The 22,111-nt window shown below is 41.6% G+C and overlaps 1 protein-coding gene across 5 annotated transcripts in view; it reads left to right on the top strand.

Annotated features, from left to right (window-relative positions):
• LOC142367399 (RNA-binding motif, single-stranded-interacting protein 3) overlaps positions 1-19,081 on the top strand; it is a 290,810-nt gene extending 271,729 nt beyond the window's left edge. For 3 of the 5 annotated variants that reach the window (XM_075449359.1, XM_075449362.1, XM_075449360.1), the window contains 4 exons: positions 7,686-7,796; positions 15,251-15,340; positions 16,786-16,910; positions 18,721-19,081. In XM_075449359.1, coding sequence (XP_075305474.1) covers positions 7,686-7,796; positions 15,251-15,340; positions 16,786-16,910; positions 18,721-18,724 — 330 coding nt within the window. In that variant the 3' untranslated portion in view covers positions 18,725-19,081. Of the gene's footprint in view, positions 1-7,685; positions 7,797-15,250; positions 15,341-16,785; positions 16,915-18,720 lie in introns of those variants that run through there. The other 2 variants (XM_075449363.1, XM_075449361.1) reach the window with 2 other exon arrangements.
• Positions 19,082-22,111: the final 3,030 nt, after the last annotated feature.

Genomic DNA, 22,111 nt, shown 5'->3' on the forward strand with positions numbered 1-22,111 from the left:
AAATGGAGGGAGGTTTTTTTTCCTCCATGCCACTCATTGTCATTACATTGATGAGGACATATGAATACACAGTACGGTAAATAAAAATAATTGACAGACTTCAATTCCACAGTGACGTTTCTCTTTTCCCTACAGATCTTTGTAATGTTTCCAATTAAGATTCTCAAAGCCTTTAAAAAAAAAAAGGCAATTTCAAATTTCCATGCGATGGTAAAGACTAACTTAAACCGCTACCTATATTACTGTCACCTTGGAAGGCATAATTCATTTCGGGTCGTCAGTGTAAACTCCTATATCTCTGCTACCTCAGAGGAGTTTACTTTCCTGGCTCAGTCTATGCCATGTTATGTCTGAAATACAGGCTGTGTTGTTCATAATAGGGCAACCCTGGAAGTCTGTTAGCCCCAAGGAGGGATTCATGCTGCAGATTAGAGTGAAAGTCTCAGGATGCCGGCTCTCTCTTCTAGGCTTACCTGAACAAAATGGTGCCTGAAGGCATTTGGAAAATGTGGTCAGAGACGAGGTAAGAGAGGGGAGAGTTCTGGGCACCACTGTGAACTTTAATACAACAGAAACACAGAGCAAGATCAATAAGAACACATGCACTCAGATTCAGATGATGAAAATATATAGAAATTCAACCTAATATAACAACATTTCACAACAAACAACTGGAAACCCTTTTTTTTTTTCTCACTTTCGTTACTTACAGTGTATCACATCCAGGTGGACCTGCCTATAGTCTTAGGGGTCTGGAATCCTGGAATTCTGTATATAGTTACCACTCAATCATCAGCAGATGTTCTTTACACCAGGCTTTCCACACCGAGAGTGACTCGCAGACGAAGCTTCGTCTCTCTGCTCCTCTTTATGTGTATGTGTCTGTTACCTGAGATGGAGAAATATCTCAGGCTTTAGCTGAATTACCAGAACCCTGCTGCGTCCATGTCACTCTCACACTGACAAAAAAAACATGCCACCTTATACACACCAGTGTCAATATCTCAACCACAGAACCTCACATGGAGAACCCAACTGTAAGTCACGATGCGGAATGTGTTGAATCGGGCCTCTTTCATGTGAACGACACAAGTGATGCTTTGTTTAAGTGAAAGACTGGCGAACACAGCGTTGGTCATTGTTTGACGTTCCTGAGGCTTTTAATGTGTCTCCGTTCTGTCTTTTTCACCCCAGCTTTCACATTTCATCTGATGAAGACCACATTCAGTTTTCAAAAACTTTCAGTCTTGCTTCTTACCAGGCTGGCAGGGATTTTGGGTGCTTTATTTGGACTGTACACCATGCTGATTTCAGTAATCGGATGTCTGCTTGCAGGCAGTGAAGCATCAGGACCTGCAAGGTGAAGATTAATTCATAAAACTTCCCTTTGTGTCTTTGAGAGGTTTTTCACTCAGTTTGAAGACATTACCTGAGGGAAGTGATATATCGTCAACATCAATTTTAAGCAACAGTCTGGACTAATAATGAATGTTTAAGGACTAAAGATATCACCAAAATGGCTTACTGTAGGTATGGTGGATCCATGGATCATAGGGGCTGATTCTTATCATTTGTAGTGTCATCAGGATCACTGTATTATGTGCAAAATTTTATAGGGCGCTTCCACAAAGGTAGAAACCAGGAATTCCCAGATATATCAGCTTAACATCAATATTGGCTGATATTCAGCAAGTTGACGTCAGTCGGTTTATAAGCAAACTGGAGAACATCAACCAATGGCAGTGGCCGATATTTATCTGCCGCGTCCTGGTTGTGTCACACTGACTTTGCCCTTTTTACATTTCATTTTACATTACAAAAGTGTAATGAAATACATTTGATAGCACTGTTTTTACAGCTTGAAAAGTCTTTTTTTTTTTACTCTGAAGATCTTTTTATTTGAGGAGTTGTTCAGTGTTTTTTCTTTTTTATATTATACAACAACATGAATGGATTTGGGCTCATTCAGAGATAGTGTGGCAAAGTTCATTTTCATAATGCATGTTTAATCTTTCCCCTTTTACTTGTTGGCCTTTTGCATAACTGGCTCATGGACTGTACAAAAAAAACATGGATGTAGCTTCCTGTTTCAGAAACAAAATAGGGCAGAAGTGCCTTAGAACTACATTCTATCTAATGGCCAGCAGTTTACTTGGTTTGATTCCAGCAGCCTGGTCGTACTGCTCAGCTAACTGCATATTGAGTCTATGTAAGTCCAGACCAGAATGTAAATTACTTTAACGGCCTGCTGCATATGGTGGGCATCCTTCAGCCTTAATGGATCAAGCAGTAAAAACAGTCGCTATTTGTGTGACATTTATGTACGTTTCCCACCTATTTAACAGTTTTTATTCCTGATGAGCACATGTAAAGACCAGCTAATGAATACCAGCTGATACTGATCAGTGTTTCAGCACTCAAAGCATTGCTTGTTACTTGTAATGAGTGCTCATCAGAAACACTGCTGATCATAAGTTTTATTGTTTTTGTTTTTCTTCCACAAGATTCTTTATTTACTGTACATTTTCTCAGGTTGTTGAGTGTATATCATTGTATTTTACAATGGGGGAGGTGATATAATCTCATCTCAGCTATACAGCAGAATCAATACCACCGAGAAATCATGTGCATACAATTAGGAGCTCTATAAATATCATCTCATACATTTGTAACACATATGTCTGCAGCATCCATTATCTTGTCTTTCCCCTTCCATACACACACAGGACAAATCAAAAACATGTATTCTCTATTTGTGTCAATCTTTTTCTCATTTCCTTTCCTTTTTGGCTTGTCAATGGACTGCCACACAACCAGGCAGACACAAGCACACACGAGAATACACACACTCTCTCACAGACAGTCAGTCTCACAAACACAGAAAATCGAAATCACAAATCGGCTTAACTCTCCCTGACACGTCTGTGAATTAAGTCTTTCCGTTGCTCTCCCATTCCCATTATAAGGGCATTGTCAGAGGCTGAATCAGTAACAGGTAGCCCACAGCCCCTGCTGCTTCTCTCTCCTTCTTCTCTTTTTCTTTCCTTCCCTCCTTCCTGGCCTTCTTTCTTTCTTCTTCCTGTTTGTCCTGTTTCACTTTCTCTTTGTCTCTCAGCCTTTGTCTGTAATTCTTCCTCCTCCCTCCCTCTGCCCATCTTTCCTCACACCTGTCTTTAACATGACCTCCATCGGCTTTTCCCTTAATCATCTTTCCCATGTCCTTATGCAGTCTTATGTCTTTCCCCTCGTTTACCCTTTCCTTTTCTCTATTCCTCTTCCACAGCCATAGGTGGAAAGTCCTAGGCGTTTTCCATTTGGGGCTATTTTATTCTCATACACCAACATCTCACAGGAAAGCTCTCTTGGCCACATTTAATTGACAGTTAGAATTTGTAATAACTTTGCTTTCTCAGGTTTTACTACAAAGTATTATCATGAACTAATAAATACCCATTAGTGTGTAAATTATTCAAAGTTATTCTGGCATGCATTTAGTGCCACAAACATGAAATAGATGACGTAAAGGCTCTGCCAGTATGTATGGACTCAGTTCAATGGTAGTAGCCACCTTCTCCACCACAGTTTTCCCCTTTTTCTGTATAGTAGTTGTTTCAATAAAAGTGAAAGTGTCATTCAACATATATTAGCTCCCCACATCCTAATAACAAAGAGCTACATCCAGTAACTTCTGCGACATGGAAACTCTGTCTTCCTGAGGGTCTTTGTGCACACCAAAAGTAACAGTTGCACATATTAGGCTCCATTAACCAAAGTTTATTTGTATTTTGTTGTAATTCAGGGATATTTTATGGCAAAATTGGTTTTACAAGTAAAGTTGTTCCACAGTAAGATACCTGGATAAAAGAAAAGAGGAGGAAACATCCTAAAAGCATATTTTGGATTGAGTCAAAAACGTTTTAGGATTATTAATCATTATCTTCTTATCTGTTTAACATGTGTTGAGCAGAAAAATGGGTTTTAAGATGGCTCATATTCATAAAAACTGATCAGGGCCTTTTTTTTTTCATTAGTCATTTAAGAATGTTTTTTTTAAGTTTGAGGTTTATGGTGTTACTAACAAACTGCCCAGTGTGTACAGTGCCTCTTGCCAAATGTCAGCTGGGACAGGCTCCAAGCCCCTGCAGTCCTCTACAGGAAAAAAAAAACAGCTGTAGGTAATGGTTCAAAGAAAGCTATATTGTTTTGGACTTTCCCAGTTTACCAAGTTTTTACGCAATGTGTGTCACATGGGATGTCAACTCTTCACCTTTTTTACTCTTTACCATGAGCATGCTGTATAGTGTTTGGCTAACATTACTTTTGTCACTTGTTTTTTTTTTTTAGTTCAGTAGTTATTGGTATTTAAGATAAGAAAACATTCTTTTTTTTATCGCAATCAGTCACACCAAGATATCATTGTGATGGTAGCATCTGTCTCTCCAAAATCCCAGTATGTCCCTCTGCTTCAATGGTGCCTCTTCACATGTGCAAATCACCCATACATTGGGTACGGATGCACCCCCATCTAGAGCCAGGGGACTGTTTTCTTCATCCCTTTCCCTTTAGATTTCTGACCATTACTGATTACTGCCCACTCCCACAATGTGTGTGTTTTTCTCCTGCCGGCTCCCGCGAGATTTGTGTTGGGTCCCACAGGACCCATTGGATTCCAGTCCCAGTACAGCCCTCTAATGTGAATCATTTAACAAAAGGGCTGTTATTTTTGTCATAAAATGCAGCAGTAAACCAAAGAAATGCACAAGACCATCAGCCTTTACTTTAGTCTTACTGACATCCTGACATAGCACTAGTATGAAGCAGCAGTTAGAGAGCAATATAGGTTTGATTAACTCACTTGCATGTAACAGGGGGTAAACAAGGGGTAAAAGGAAATAGGTATACCAGATGCAGATATTTTATTCATGAACTAAACTCAAAATTCCAAGACTGTAATTAAAACTTTTGGTTTCGGCCGTCTGCTCATTAAAACTGCCCACTTCTGTAAGATTTGCGCTGAGTACAGTGAGACCAACAGGATCCTACCCCGTATCATCACAGATGCTTGTTTTTTCACCTTTTTCTGATAAAAACTTGGATGTCCTTTCTCTTCTTCGGCACATAGAACCCATCATTGTTGTTTTTTTCCTGAAAGCAGCTGAAACGTGGACTCATCTGATCCCAGAACACTTGTCTGCTGTCTTGCTCTCTATTTGAGATAACCTCGTTCCTCAAGAACTCTAATAGCTTTTCTACACAGGGTTGATATGTGGCTTTCTCTTAGCATAATACAATTTCAGTTTACATTGCCGGATGCAGACACAGACTGCATTTGGTCACTATGATTTTCGCAGGTACTCTCAAGCCCATGTGGCCTCATTGATCACAGTAGCATGACGGTTTTTCGTGCAGAGCCACCTGAGGGCTGAAAGGTCACATGCATCTAAAAGTGGTTTTAGGTTTTGCTCTGTAAGAACTGATGTTTCCCAAAACTCCACGAATCTTTGCACTGTAGACATGATAAGAAAGATGTTCAACTGATTTCTGATTCTCTGATTGAGTTTGGCACAAAGTGGTGAGTCATGGCCCATCCTTTCCTTAAAAGACTAAACCTTTGGTGGATTCTTCTTTTATATCCAATTCTGACACCCTTGCTTGTCACCAGTTAATCTACTTTTTGTATAATGTTCCAGAACATTGTCACTTGGATATTCTCTAAATGTTTCTAGCTTTTGGCCCTCTTCCATCTTTTTTGTGTGTGTTGTTGGCATAAAATTCTGGATTTGTTATAATTCTATAGTGTAGATGGTCATTGAGAGACCCTGAGAATATTTTCCTTTGTACTGGTGTCTGTTAAATAAGGGTTCAAATTAATTCATGAATAAAAGATTTAGGATTCTGTCGCATTTCAGATAACTCCCCAATTTTTCTTGAAATGGGGTTTGTAGAATATAACATTGTCTGTTGGTTTGTATCTTTTCAGCATGTAGAAATGTCTTCTTTGGAATATTTTGCTGTAACACAGAACTTGTCAGAAAAGCAACACATTTTTAGGGCAGCACCATCAAAGTTACACACTCAAACTTTGAACGCTGTTTTTGAATGATTCTTGTCAGATCTTTGTAATTAAAAATGCATTCCTATCACACCTCTGAGGAATCTACCATGGCTAAGAATGGCATTATTATCACATTCCAGTGAAGCTTGTTTACCAGCTTTGAAAAAGGCTGTCAGCATCAAAACACTCACTGTCAAACCTGGGGAAACATCTACAGACTGTAGAGGACTTTTCAAATCAAAATCAAAGTCATCAAAACATAATCAATTGTTACAAGTTAAGTTACTTTGGTAAAGTGTTTGAAATAGTTACATTTCCATTTTTCAGAGGGTAATTTGTAATCTGTAAACCTTTCTAGAAAAAGCCTTCTCAACATACATAAATTAAGCTAAGTTTGAACATCCTAAGAGCTGATGCAAAGAAAATACTTTCCCCCACTGATAGCAGCATTCCACCCAGATTCTTTCTTTTTGAGTGGAGTTGTAACTCCAAGAGGAATCGTATGAAGCTTGCATATTTAGTTTGAGAGGGAGGGAGACCGAAGAGGAGGTGGAGTAGGGAGGAAAGAGTTAGCTGGCTGTGTTGTGAATGCAGGGTGTAGACAAGCAGAGCGATTCTGACAGGCTGTGTCTGCACAGTTTGTTCTCCAACAGGCCCACACAGAGTCACCAGTGGGGTGCGCACATGCACACACTTGCAAGCATGCACTGTTGAGTTGCACGCTCACACACAGACAGAGACCGTCAGTCAAGTTACACACAATGTGTTGCACAGTTAAACGCACACAGGCACACTTACAGTACAGACACGTACACAAAGTGAGAAGCGAGGCGAACAGAGGAAAAGGAGTGGTTTTTAACGCGCTCCTCCCAAGGCTTCAGTGCTGGGGAAATAGAGCTATCATGACAGGAGATGAAAGAGCAACAATGGTTTCATCACTTTCCCTCATGTTTCCCTGCACCATGAAAAAGAAGCTTCTAGCGTTGTCGTCCGCCCTTTAGGGAAAGCGTGCTGTGCATTACACAAAGAGGGGAGGCTCGAGAGTGAGTGCGAGTGCAACACTGAGGTGGGACAGGTAGAAAGCAACCTCTCCCAGCAACCAGTGAACCAGACAAAACCTCAGTGTTGATACATCAGCCGCAGATATTGATGATTTTGATGGACCGAAGACAGTAGTCTGTATTGATCTCAAAAAGGCTCCCTGTGTTCTGTTGCTGTTCATAGACACTGTCGCTTTATTTCTTCTTCTCTGCCGGAACCCCATTTCTCTCGTCCTTTGTTTTATTATTAGGTTTTTGACAATACGTAATTTACCCAAAATTCCTTCTTTCACTCCTCACTACCAGCACGTTCAAATTTGGATCATCAGTTCACTTGTGTCTTTATGCATTGTCATTTCTTGTCCCATCGATACTCTACAAAATAATACCCACTTTTTAAACATTTGCATAAATTGAATATGGACAGCATGGAAACTAGCAACCACTTTGTCAGCTGATTAGAATTATAACTCAAGGAAGGATTACATGAAGTCACATATGAAATTAGAGAGGACTATGCACAATCTGCATCAATTCTTCTGCTCCCTTCTTTATCTCATCTTGTTCTTATCTTCTTCCTCTTCCTCCAGGGTGCAGTGATCACGCCAGCCATGGACCACACTATGTCCATGCAGCCTGCCAGCATGATGGGCCCTCTCACCCAACAGATGAACCATCTGTCCCTGGGCACTACAGGAAGTGTGAGTACTCCTCATTGGGCTTCAATGAATCACACACAAAGTCTAGCACAAGACACGTTGTCATTGCCACACTCATCACAACAGAACTTCTAAGCTGACAAAAAAGAAATGCTTTTTCACTCTGATATACAAGGGAAACTTCAGTTATTTCCATATTGCAGTGTTAAGATTAATGAGCATCAGATTATTTGGTGGATTTGCCTTTCACACAAAGAGATGGACAAACTACTCACAGCTTCACCCGTTTCATCCTCTTCTGCATATTTATTTCTCCTAAAAGAGCCACAATCAAACATGGCTGATTTCCATTTCTATCAATCCCCTCTGACACAGTTACAGACTGAGCCCCACGTTGTCTTGGTGTGCCATTGGCGTGTAAGTGTGTGTAATGGAGGAAAAAAGCCCTGCATAGCCAGACTTTATAGACTAAGAAATGCTGTATGCTTGTGAGTTAATGGGTGAAGTATGTGGACTGAAATGTGTAAAAGCGCTTTGAGTGGTCAAAAATGACAGAAAAGTTACTTAAATTTAGTCCCATTACAATTTTTACTGCTACAATCTACTAATACAATCAGTTCAAAGGGTTGCTATTGGCGTGCTAGCTGCAAGCCGAGGACTGCTACGAGGCTACGCTGGTCACAGCAGCCTGTGCAGACAGTCCAACCAGGAAATGCACTTCAGCTGTGTTAACTCAAAATCAGTTGATGTTACACATTTCTATGGGGTTTGGGTGTATTTTTTTGTGTATTAAAAATAACCACTGTGAGGCAATCAGAGACTAATATTTCAATGCTGTAAATCACTGCTTTGTTGTCGTGATCAGCGCTCTCTGCCTCCCTGTTATTATGTTTGACTGCAGAAAAATGAATAGCATGAATAGCAGAGTTTAAGTGCTATGTTTACAAACAGTAACAACTTCCTGCTGTACAACTTAAGGTTATGTGAGCTGACTGAGACACAACGGCAGAAAAGGGATGCTGGGAATAATCGACCAATGTGCCCACCCCCAAAGGTTCCAGGAAATCTCAAAAATAGAATCTCTCCCTGTGAACTCTGTTTAACCCGTGGGTCCTGCTGTGGAAATGGAGGGGGTTGAGGAAAGAACCCCACAAAAGCTCTTAGTTCCTGAAAAATAGATTCCTGCAGGCAAACAGCAGCTTATCTAGTCTGTGACTCTAACCTCATTAGACAAGGATTTCCTCTCCACACAAAACCCAGTTTAGCCCGAGCTAGCTGCCCACTTTTCAAAACAATAAGTTACTGTATGTATGTGAGTTTGTACTCTTTGTATCAAGTTTCGCAACAAACACAGCTTGAGGACACAATTAGCATTTTTTTGAATGGGTATTGCACATACATACATACAATCTAATGTAAGGTATCAATTTTAATCATAACAAGAATGCACATATTTTCCTGAGGATTAAAGATGTATGTACAATATTGCATTGCTAGAGTAAGCCTTTACTGTATCCCCAGTGCCTAAAAATGAAAGCACATCCACCTGTTCTACTTTAAATGTATCTGAGGCCAGCTGCTTGGTGTTTGTCCTTTTTATGATCCCATTGCAGAAATGCAAAACATCTTGAAGCCTACTCTTAAAATGAGAAGCTGAAGAACTGAATGTTAGAAAAACCTGATGTGTGTCCATTGAACTGTTGGTATCATGTCAGCAATGCTAATTTGGAGGATTTTTATCTTTGGGACCATCGCTCATTTAGGGCATTTAGAGCAAGAAATAGGCTTTTAATTTACTTACTGAAGAGCCAAACTACTCAGACTGTCGCCACATGTGCTTAGAAATGAACAGCCGTATCGTTTGATTTAAACTGCATGCGTTCACCGGCAAATAGTGAAAGAGCATATTTCCTCCCTGATCTTCCACATTAAACAGATTTCCTGTGAAGCTTAACAGTGTGACAGGCCCCTCTGTTCTCCACCTTCTTTACTTTCACCCTCTAATTTCTGTTTCTTTCTCACCCTCTCCCTTACGGCCACGCTCTAAACCACAGATCAAATCTATCACTACATCAGTTTTTCTTATTCTACACACTCACTCGCTGTACAGTCGCTGCCCCCAAACCATGAACCCCCCTCCCAGTTTCAGGATCAAGTCGACTTAGAGGTGTCACACAGTTCTGAAGCTTGACTTCCTGCCCTAACTCTGCTGCCCGGGGGCAGTCAAGCAGACAGCTTTGCTCTGGCACTATGTTTGATCTGTGTGTGTGTGTGTGTGTGTGTGTGTGTGTGTGTGGGGGGGGGGGGGGGGGGGGGGGGGGGGGGGGGGGGGGTGTTTGTGTATGATTGAAACAGTGCTTAATTGTACAGTTACCCATGTGTTTCCAGGTGAGCTGTCAGCGACTGTGACGCCATGTTGGCACTGCCCCCTCCTTAATCTGCCACAGCTGTGCTAACAGTCAGGATTACAGACAGGCTAATCTATGATGATGGTTTCTGATGTTTGATGGGTTGTATTATAGGAGAAAGTGGGTTAAGGCCTTTTTCCCTTTCTGCCTGCTTAGCTTTCCTGAGGCGATGTGCTGTGTAGCATAACTTCTCTATGGCTGAGCTACTCACATAGCATGCCACACTTGGTCACCAATGGGAATTGAGACACGTTTCCTGTAAATTTGATTCTTATGCCAGATGTGAAAGCCCTTTCATTCAGCCTGATTGGAAAAGCCTGTTAGGAACCAAGGTCTGTAACTATCCATGTAGTAAACTGGACTTGACACCGCATACTCTTCAAGCACATTCCTGGAGTGTACACGCATGTGGTGAGGCTGTTTTGACTTCCTCGACTGGTCACATGACTTCATCTACGCCACAGAAGAGCACCTGCAGTGAGCGGCGTCTCCAGAGTCAACAACTTATCCCAACAGTCTCTGGCCGCTGAAGGAGAAGCCACACCTCAGAATACTCTTGGCTGTTCCAGGGCTCGCTGTGGCTGTTTGTGTATGGCTGTGGCTTCCTTCTTCCCTCCAAAAAAAGAACCGAATGTTCCCTGTCCGCCCAAAGCTGTGACACTGGTGTAGTGACCATAGCTTTCCGAGAACGCCGTGTTATTTTGCAGTGTGGATCAGCGTGGAGGGTTAGGCCTTAAAAAGGAGGGGCAAGAAAGCATGGATCACTGCCGCCTCATGGTCACTGCTTTGGAATTTAGCTGCCTCTCTAGAAATGTTCTGTTTTCAATTCACCCAGTTGAGTTTAGAGTCTGTTTAGCTCGAATTACAGAATGCTAAAGAGCCTCAGGCTCACTGTTTATGGATGGCACACATAAACATGCCATCCCTGCTCCTCACTGATTTATGTTACCATGTTTGGTGCATATCGCTCAGTTACTGATTTATTTACCCTCTTTGAGCTCTTACAGTTAAACCGGAGTCTATCGGTCCCGCCGCATGTGCCTGTTAGTTGCTGTGCATGCGTGGAAGTGCTGTAAAACGTAGAATTTCTGCCCGCGTGTGTGTTTGCACGCTTGTTAGTGTCTGCGTTCGTGTGTGAGTGACATTATGTTTGACATGACAAGAGGTGACCTTCCCTCGGTGCTCTCCATCCTATTCCTGTCATGACATGTAGAACCCAGGTCTCTGTTGTCATGGTGACAATGGTGATTGACAGGTTCTGTGTCCCTGGTAGACAGATTTGTATGAAGCACTTTCTTCTATTATCTGAGATGTTCCCCTTGGTCTTCGATGGGAACTTTAAGGACAGTATGTTATTTTACATTTCCAATGATGTGTATTGCTATATTTAACCTTTAACCATGCACAGAAAGTTGACGAAGCATGCACTTTCTCCTCCATCTTCACATTCAAACGGTAACACATGTTGACATCGGAGTGATTCCCAGTACTACTGAGCAGTTTGCAAGGCCTTTAAGGCAAATGTAAAGGGAGGAACAATGCTTTTATGACATTTTTAAAACTTTACAGCGCATTTTGAGTGTGTTTAAGGTGAGGGGTTGTCAGGTATCGATAACAAAAAAATGGCAGCGAAAATCTTTACAAGAAGTGTAAAAATGTAAGATTTCTAGAAGAGAGCACTGCTGAAAAACAGCAGAATTAAAGATAGAAAGTTTTTCTCAGACTCTTTAACAATATTGATGGATTATTCGCATTTTTTCTGAAATTCACAGCATTAAAAAAAAGATGTGAAAAGAGTTGTCATCCAGTTTTCAATGACAAATACAGGAGACAATGAAATTATTGTCAAGCTTATATTCAGCCAGGTGTGCATCAGTGTGGGCTCATGTATCAACTAGTACTTTGCTCCACTGGTAGTAAAAACCTTTGAAACTAAATGTATACAATTAGCAAGCTGCTATTTGCTTCCATGTTTTTACAAGTTTCCTGTAAAACCAGAAGCTACGGACTCCACTGGCTTGTAGCTCATAGGTCAGTAACTTGTAGGTTCTGAAGTCTGTTAAAATTCAAGAGGGTACTTTATGGAACTCAAACTTTACTCACACACCAGAGAGCAGGATCTGTCAGTACGTTTTGTACATTGAACACTGAAATACCAAAGTCTTTTTTCATTTTTAGGTCAACCAGGTAACACAAAGCTCAAGTGGTTTGTCAATATTAAAGCAGAAAAATAGTGTCCAGAAAAAGGCCTGCTGCAAAAAGCATGTCTGAAAAAAAGTATGAATCACCAAGGGCAAATATATGAGGAGCTTTTCATAGTGAAGTGGTCGAGCACTGTAATTTACTCCAATAGTTCCCATAGTGCTGGACACCCACAGCAAGAATCGATAGTCACCAGAGCCCATCCCCCCGACTGCACTTCCATTAATAACCTTGCACTGAGTAAATGGATGTTCTTGCCTTGACCAACTGTGATCCTTCACCTTGCAGATGATACAACAGAACAGCATGTCATCACTGAGAAGATAGATACAAGTAAAGACCGAGTGACGAGTCGAGAATTGAAGGATTTATTTAGATATTTAGACATGCTGCTGTACCACACCTCATCGCTGCCGCAAATACAATTTATAGAGAAATCCTTGTTGATGTGGAGAACTCAATGCAGAGCCCAAACTGTCCATTCCTTTTTGTAGCCACCAAACATAAATTGTCTTGGAAGTCATTGTGGCGCAGAGGCCCAAACCACTGTGGTACCTGAGTATTTCTGCCTATGCTATGGATTTTAATCTTGGCATTGCTGCATTGCGGTCTGAATTTATACTGTAGTCATAGGTGTATGTCACTGAGAGTGATGGCACAGAAGAGACTTGAGGAGTCTACTCACACCAGCCTCGTTAAGGAGCTATTCAGGCTTCCCATTCATCAAACATATGAACACGCCGTCTGTGTGTGTATGCTGTGTGTATTTGTGTGTGTGTGTGTGTGTGTGTGTGTGTGTGTGTGCATGAGCACAGATATATATGTGTGGCTGTGAGATGAAAACACCATTTATGGCCAATTAAGGATGCTTTATATTACCCAAACTTGTCTCCTGACTATGGACAAGGAAGTATTAAAGGAGCTCAAATTGGACAAAAATCATCTTTATCACCATAGCAACCCAGTTCACCGTTCCCAGGCCTTGACATTCGCCTCACTTGCCACAGAGGCAATTGCAGAAATATGCCTTGCTCAACCTGCCATATTAAATAGGTTAACTAATGGTCGTGGTAGGAGAAAAAAAAACTATCTTATTAATTTTTTGTGTTAAATCTAATTTAAATTCCTTTTGCACTTCTGCAGAGAAATATAACATTTCAAATGGACACTCTCCTCATGACAGGGAGATTGTGATATTGGCTAATTATCTCTTACTTTCCTTCATTTGCTTTCATACGGCCCTCACAGGTGAGTTGCCTGAATAAGTTAATGGGGAGGAGAGGAGAAGACCTTAAGTCCCAAGGAAAATTTATATGCATGGTTTTAGTTCACCAGGGAGAAGGTCACTTCAGCAATCTGATAGGCCCTTTTAGAAGATAGCAGGTTGAAAGAGACAGAGTAAGAAAGAGAGAGTGACAGGAAGGTGAGAGGGAAGAAGGGATGACACAGAGAGGTAATGTGGTAATGTGTCAGGAGGTCTGGGTATGCTGCCTCACCCTGTCCTGAGTGTGACAGCCTGGAGGTGTGATAACCTTAAATTCACATACAGAGACCCACACGGTCATACGCGCATGCGAACACACACTAACATCCATCCCAGGGCATCTTCCTGGCTCTGTGTAGCAACGGTGGGGGAGTTAATCACCCATGTCCATGGCCTTTAGCTGCTCTCATTAGCGGTGAGCGGTGGAGCCGTACCCGATCCATTAGCAACGCTGCCGGTAATGACACTTCACCAGCACCGCCGGGCCCGTAGCCAAGGAAGGCTTTTCGGCATAGCCCCTCCATTACTGCCTCCTACTGCACACTGCAACCACGCTCTTTACCACTGGCAGGCGGACTGACAGGCAAAGGAAAAAATAAAGCCAAAGAAAGGGATTGTACTTCCCTTTTTCCTCGGTCCGGAAGGCAGCAGGAAGGCGACGGGAGGCAGCCTGTTGGCTTTTATCTGGGATCACATCCGTTGGCGCTGTACTGTAACATTACCGTTTCAAGCCTCTTTGTCTTTGTCCGTGTCTTTCTCACACACAGAGGCAAAGGAATGTGATGTATGTATCCCACACATGGTTGTGCAGAAGAACCCGTACGTATACGTGCACAGTTGGACAGACACGTTGTGAAAACTCATCTTTTATGCACAGGCATGTGCTAATTAAAATCAAGCACACACAGTGGCAAATCAGGCTCACACTAGTGTGTGTGCTCCCCCCCCCCCCCACACACACACACATACAGCATACGCAGCAAGTTACAGAACAAGCCTCACACAAAGTGCGTGTCCTCATCCATATTGCATGTGAAAGCCCTCTGGCTGTCATGTAACCAAACCTGTGTCACATCTGTAAAATACCCATCACAGAGCAAGCTAGCACCCAGTTAAAAGCCAGGGCTGGCATGACTAAAGGAATATAGGCCACAGGCGACAGACCTCCTGCTATTTCCTCTCCTCCCTCACTCTCCGTCACACGCAGTTGTTTTCCTTTAGACAATTTTTTTTATTTTCTTTTTAATCTTTTCAGCTGTGGCCCTGTGCATTTGTTCGCCTGTGAAGTCTCGGTGAGACAGCGGGACATCTCCTCTTCCTCCCTTTCCTCTGTCTCCCTTACATGCGCTTATCTGATCTGCTCTTCTCTTCTGAGCGTGTACACGTATTCTTTTAGCGCCCTCCAAAGGATACTCAGGGCACAGCAATCTTCCCTATTAGTAGTTAGGGGAATAATTACACTGAATGAGTGTTCCAGGGAATTACGATCCGTGTTTGATGTCTGAAAAGTATTTCTTGTCTAATATGAGATTGGGATTTGTAATTCTAATGAGTGTTGCAGGAATTTTGCATGTGCGAGGATGTTGCTTGATTGTAAGTGTGTCCTTTTGTGTATGTTTCAGTACATGACTGCTGCAGCTGCCGCGGCGCCTATGCAAGGGACCTACATTCCCCAGTACACTCCTGTGCCTCCAACAGCCGTCCCTGTGGAAGTAAGACCCACGTGCATACACGCAGCAGTTATCATGATTAAAAAAGATGGGTCGATATTCATCTGCAGGGGTGGTATCATTCTTACTAACAGCCCTCCAACTTTCATCCACAAAAACACTCTTCACAATTTCAAAACCTGCCCACCACCTCTATAGACTCGAGCAGTAATTTAATTGACAGAGTGCATTTGAAGCGTGCTGAAAATTGTCTTATTCCCTCTAAACAAATTGCCTCACACTACTGGCAAATAACAAGGATCAAAACTGCTAGCAAAGCAGGATGAGTCAGAAGTTTTATAGTATTCGGGAAAGACATTTCAAGTTCAACACAGACTTTCTCACTTTCTCGGCGGCTGTCTGGCAGATTCGGGCAGTCCAGGCTCAGAAATGATGAACGTTGAGAGCAGCAAGTAGGAAGGCAGGCAGGCAGGCAGGCAGGCAGGCAGGCAGGCGAGCAGGCCGGCGAGAGGAGAGCTGGCCAGCTGTCTGGTGGCTGACAGCGCGCTCATATTCAGATGGACTATCGGTCGTGTATCAGATGACAGGAGCTGAAGTGAGACACAGTGCCAGCAGCGCTGTCTCTCCCCCACCACAGCTGGTTCGGGCCGGTAGGTAGCTGGAACACATGCATCCGTCAGCCAGAGAGTGCTGGTTAGCCCGCCAGCCTTGGACAATGACAGTTTCCCCTGACAGACCCATTAGTCGTTTCTTCCCTTCCTGCGTCTGCCTCTTTGACTCCCCCTCCTCAGAAAGTTGCTGTCTTCCCCATGAGGGAGTGGGATGGAGAAGAGAGATGTAGTTGTAGCGTAGCCCACGGTACCGTCTACTTATTTCATCCTCACCGCGGTCCTCTCAGTGCCAATGCCGGCAGTGGGCTGTATATCACCGTATCAGACAGTGTCTTGAGGGCTGATGTATGGACAGGACGTCATATCCTTGAGAGCTTGTTAAAGGTGATTGAGATGAGTCAGTGATGGGGGCAATAAGTAATTCTAGACGCATATAAAGGCTAAGAGGTTGTTGTGATGGATTCAGTGCACAAAGCGGTCCATTAAGAAGTTTTTTACCTCAAACACTGGCTGGTCCCGTGCAAAGAACGCCTCTGTGCGGCACCAAAAGCAGATAGCAGAAGCTATTTGTCTTTTGTGTCTGTTTGGTCATTTATTTACTTTTTTTCCTTGTGCCTTGATTTCAAGAAATACAATCCAACCAAAAAATCTTTTTACAAGATAGAGTAAAAGGTTAAAGCTCAGGAAGGGCAGCAGAGGAGGCATCCCCTCCCTCCAAGACAGACAGACAGACAGACAGACAGACAGGCAGGCATGCAGGCAGGCAGTGCCACAGATGTAAACACAGAATAGACAGAGGTAGAAGTTTACTAGATACACTCGCACAGTGTTCTTGTCCCAAACCCACACATGTCCTCCGTTGTGTGTCCCCTCCAGGGAGTGGTGACAGACGCCTCACCCCAGACAGTGGCTCCTTCATCACAGGAGGTGGCTGGCCAGCAGCAACAGCTCCAGGTGGACAGTGCTGCCGACCATGTTCCTGCTTACTCATACCAGTCCAAGTAAGTCCAGCAGCAGAAAGGAAGACCGATTCTCTTGGCCTTTCAATGTGTCAAATTTCACCTTGCAGGCCTTTTTTTATTTTTCATTTGATATATTAATCTTTTTGAAATGATGCCTGGATATTATGACATTTAATACCAGACATTGTTGTTGACAATAAAAGAGCGAACCTTTCATTGTTAGTTATTTATTTTTGCTAAATAAAGCCAAAACAGACCACCATGTTTAGTCTTTTTATCCAATACAGAAGAATTACTGTAGTGTCGGATATTACGTGTGCAGACTGTGGGCCCTTCTGGTCAAATATTTTGTTACCAATAATAAAGTATGTGTGTCAAAGATAACCTGATTTCTAAAAGGCAGAAAATTAAAGATGAAGTAGAATACTTTTCCCCCGACATTTATAGTTTCAAAATTACTAAAAAGGCCTTTAGTGTTGGAATCGTGCACGGATAGAACTTTGACAAGTATCTGAGCTTGTGAATTTATTTTTTCATAGCCAGCAAAGACTGTTTCATCCCTGCAGATTTTCTTTCATTCTTCCCTGTAGTTCTGAGAGATTTTGGTGTTCTCTCGCATGCCCCGCTCTGTGGTCACCCCACAGCTTTTTGATGATGTTTAGTTCAGTAAACTGTGAGGGCTACAGCAAAACCTTGAGCTCACGTGTTTTGATTTTATGATTTGAATTTCTTACAGATGGTTTGATGTTTACTTCCAGGATTTTCTGGTATTTAGTTGAATCTATTATTCACTCTATTAGTGAAATGTTCCCCGTGCGTCTGGCTGCAACTTAAGCCCAAAGCGTGATTGATCCTCTGCAGGGGTTAATAGTTGGAAAGGTGTTCTTTTCATGAAATTGAGCACCTTCTTTTTCCCCAAACTTATCTTTGCTCATTGCGAATCACTGCAGAGTCAGTGTTTTCATGTTTTTTTTTTTCAGACTTTGACTCGATCTCCACTGTTCCATTGCATTGCAATTTGTAGAAAGGGCAACCTGAAAACACCCTTTTTCTGCTTTGTAGACATCGGTTATTTTAATTTCAGGAGTTGTAGGCAGCCGCTTAGAGAAGCCCAGGGTGGCTGGTTGTTGGAACAAGTGTTTCTAAGTTTTAAAAAATTTACATGACCTGGTCTTTCCTTACAACTATGAACAGTCCTCCAACTATTAGCCCTTGCAGGCTCATTAAGGTCTGAGACCACAGTAAAAGTTATGAGGGCTCAAATCTCTTGTAGTGCTCAAACTTTTTGCTTGGTTTGCTTTTCCATCCCCTCCACCCCCCCCACCCCCCCCACTCTGAAATTAAATAAAAGCTGCTTAAAAATATTGAAAACAATCCCTCATCTTTCACTTTATTTCCTTTGGAAATAAGTTAATCTTCAGTATTATGAGATATTTAATGTAACAGAAAGTTTTGACCAAACGCTTGCATGCCATCGTAGATGATCTCAGTCTTACATGAATGGACAAGCTTCTTGCCACTGAATTATCTGGTTACCTGAAGGAATATTCCTTCTGTCACAATTTGTGAGATGTTTTGTGAATGAGAAAATCACTCAGGTTGTCAGGTATTTCTGTCTGACCAATGTTTTTTACTGAGCAACACAGGACTTATGGCTGATCTGAAAAATGAAACGTAGTGCCATTGCTAAAATTATTCAAATTACTCGTGGATGCTGTTGTCATTTGCTTGTCGTTTTGGCAGCACTTTTCCTCTTTAATGCGCTGTCAGCTGTCAGCTCTGTTGCTCTTCTGTGTTTCTAAAATTGTGCTTTCATTACTACCCTCCTGTTCTCTCCTCTTTCCATCAGATAGCAACGGCCTGAGCGATTGTTCCTGTGACAGCGTTGCCTTGAGACAGAGGGTGGCTGCACTGTGAATGTGAGGAAAAGAGAAAAGAAAGAGATTGCTTCCAGATTGCCCAGGCACAAAAAAAAAAAAAAAAGACACTTTTTTCATTTCCTACCTGGCCTACAAGAAGAAAGAAAAAAAAAAAAAGACGGAGGCAAGGAGTGCTGAGGGAAGGGGATGTGGGGAGATTGCTGGGCACAGTGCAAAGAAGTGAAATTGTTTAGTCTGGGAACCTGCCTGAAGGGCTGGGCTGAAGCTTAAAAAGTTTCTCAAAGAAAATTCTCAACCAATTAAAAAAAAAAGGAAAAACAAAATAAAAAACAGACAAAAACAAAAAAAAAGGTTGAATGCGCAGGTTAGGCGATGAAGTTTATTTTGTAATTAGAAAAGGGGAGTCAAGTTTGAGATACACAGAGATTGTCTTCCTCAGATATTAAGCTACAGTTTCTTTTCAGTCTTTTTTATGTTCTAGTGTTAAATCTTAGTTTTCTAGATATATTCAAAAACACAGGTTTTTTTTTTTTTTTTTCCTTTCTTGAATCTTCATGGCCTTAATTTGAAGGGCGCCAGAAACTTTTTACAGAGTTAAAGTCTGACGTCTGGGGAGAAAAAAAAAGCAAAACACAGTCTCTTGGACCACATGGAAGGGTGCAAGACACTGAATGAGTTACTCTACAGAGGAAAAAAAAAAAAAAAGAATCTATCACATAAGCTGTACAGATTTAATAGAGAAAAGCTTTTTCTTTTCTTCATTAGAAGAAAACTTTGATAATTATTATGTCAGAGGTAACTAAGTGTCAGAAGTAAACAAAATGTCTGTTTTTGGGAGGGAAAGAATACTCGGGGCAGCGGGGGCGGGTGGGTGGGGTGGGAGGGTGGGGCATTGAAGAGATTTTTCACAATGAGGAAAAAAAAAGAAAACATAAGAGGACATGCTGCGTTGTGGATGCAGTCTGTTGCAAAATGCTGAACTTGTTTTTTGTTTGTTTTTTATTATTATTATTATCATTATTATTTTACATGGCAAAGTTGCTGTCGACGACATTAGTGCTTTTTATCTGCCACATTTTACCTTTTTTTATGAGCTTTAAGATGTTTTTAGTCCGCTTTGCTTGTCACACTGCAAAAAAAAATAAGAAAGAAGGAGAAAAAAATATATAAAAAAATGAGCAGGAAGTTAAAAAAAAAAAAAAAAACTACAGAAAAATTCTGGCAGTAAAAAACAAAAACAGTAGATTCAGTAGGAGCTTATGGTTTAAACCAATCAGCGCAAAAGCAATAGAAGAAATTGTTGACAATTTCTGTAGTTTTTCCTAGTTGTGGATCAAATGCAGCCCATGGATGGCCATTTTTATACCAAAGATGAAGAGACACTCTGAACCAGAGTTTTGCTTTGTTTTTCCTTTTCATTTTTCAGTTTGATTTTGTTGTTGTTGTTGTCTTTGATGTTGTTGTTGATGTTAATGTTGATATTGCTGTTGTTGTTGCTGTTGTCTTTTTTTTTTTTCTTTTTTTTTTTCCTTTACCTTAATGGCCGGACCAGTCCTTTCTATCCTTCCTATGTTCTTCTCACTGGGTTTGTCACGGTTGTCCGAGCTGTCACACACACACACACACACACACACACACAGATACTGTATGTGCACACATATCACGTTACATACTACACTTCTAAACTCACACACGCCCACCTCAGACAGCATTTAAAAATGTGACACGCCACTCTTTCGTCCCCTCCTTCTTTGTCTTTTATTTTTACGTCTTGTCCCCCTCCATGAAGCTCTCCCAAACCGTGGGTGCATTCCACGTCTTTCTCAGATCCTGCAGAGAAAACTTAAGGAAACAGACCGGGGAATGTTGCTACATACGCTACGTGAACAACATTGATGCTTTCCATCCAGCTTTGTCCTCTTTGTGATTTGTGTTTGTCTCTTTGATTCAACGATAACTATCTCTCAGCATACTAAGCTTCAGTGGGAATCACCCTGCTGCTGTTTGACCTTATGTTGATCCCTCTGTTATCCCAACACAGGGCACTTTTTTATATTTGATATGAGATGAGTTGTAAGTAAGTCCTATTTGATGCATGTTGCGCAGCAGGTAAGTTGTTAGTCACACAAAGTGTACAACTTTGACACATTTAGCAGTGATTGCATAAACTTTATGGCACTTAACGGCACTCATCTAATTTGTCTGGCAGACAGTGCGTATTACAACAACAGGTTTAGAGCTCAATCAGCCCAGACGCCAGTGTAAAACATCCTTTTTATGTTTATTGAAACCATGAAATTGTATTATCTCAACCTTTCTCTGCAAGCACATGCAGGAGCGTTCACCTTATCATGCACATGTCTTATTGACCAGGAAGGCAAGTAGTGAAATAAGTCACTGGACCTCTTTCCTGTGTTCGTGTATTGGTTTTTGTTTTACTTTAGTTTTTACTTCTGTTTGGTTTTGACCGTGTGTGTGGATTTTATCTGATGTGCTAGATGGTTTGTTACACAGAACAATCTGGAAAGACCTCTGTAGAAACTGTTTGCATGAAACTTTTTTCTTCATCCCTTCAGCCAGTCAAATCTTCTAAGCGCTACAAAAGGGCTCTGCTCATGGATTATTTTATGACTAAGAGCTGCTATTGTTGACTGTTGTCACACTTAAAACTCACCCATAGCTGCCAATGTATAGTAAGAATGTTGGTCTTTTGGCACAAGAGTCCAGCTGCCTTGTGAGGTGAGTCTGGTTCGGTTTAGGCAACAAAACTTAGGCAAAGATCATGGTTTGAGGTGTCATTATGTGATGAAATGAAAGTGACACCAGACTCTGACGGTTATTAATAGCAAATGTCTGTGGAATCTATGATTAGTAAATGACAACGTTTTACTCTGGCAACTGGGCTGAGGACATTTTGGGAAAAGTGCTTTTTAGCTCTCTTCAGGAGTACAGTAAAATAGAGAAAATTGATTGATTGTTTTAAAAAGAAAAGAAAAAGTAAAAATGCAGTTAAAAAAAAAACAATTAATGGATTGGGCTGGACTATTTCTTGGCTTGTTGCAGGCATGTCATCACTGTGAGATTGACAGAATCCATCCGACTATTCCTTTAAGATATACGGTAACTGAAGCAGGGCTGATTCTTTTATTCACAAACCTGACTTTGCTTACTGTGTCTTTTTTGCATTATAACACTACCATCACATTTCTACCATCACTGTGATACTAACAAGGCATAGTAAAAGTGTGTTCAAAGCTAAAAACGACCCTGATCGTCCTGAACATCCCCCTTATCATCTGCCAAGAACAAGTTCAGCACACCTGTGGGAGCTAAGTGGGCTCCTCACCAGCCATAACAAGA

The sequence above is a fragment of the Odontesthes bonariensis genome, chromosome 18 (assembly GCF_027942865.1).
Source record: "Odontesthes bonariensis isolate fOdoBon6 chromosome 18, fOdoBon6.hap1, whole genome shotgun sequence".
In the NCBI taxonomy this organism is placed as follows: Eukaryota; Metazoa; Chordata; class Actinopteri; order Atheriniformes; family Atherinopsidae; genus Odontesthes; species Odontesthes bonariensis.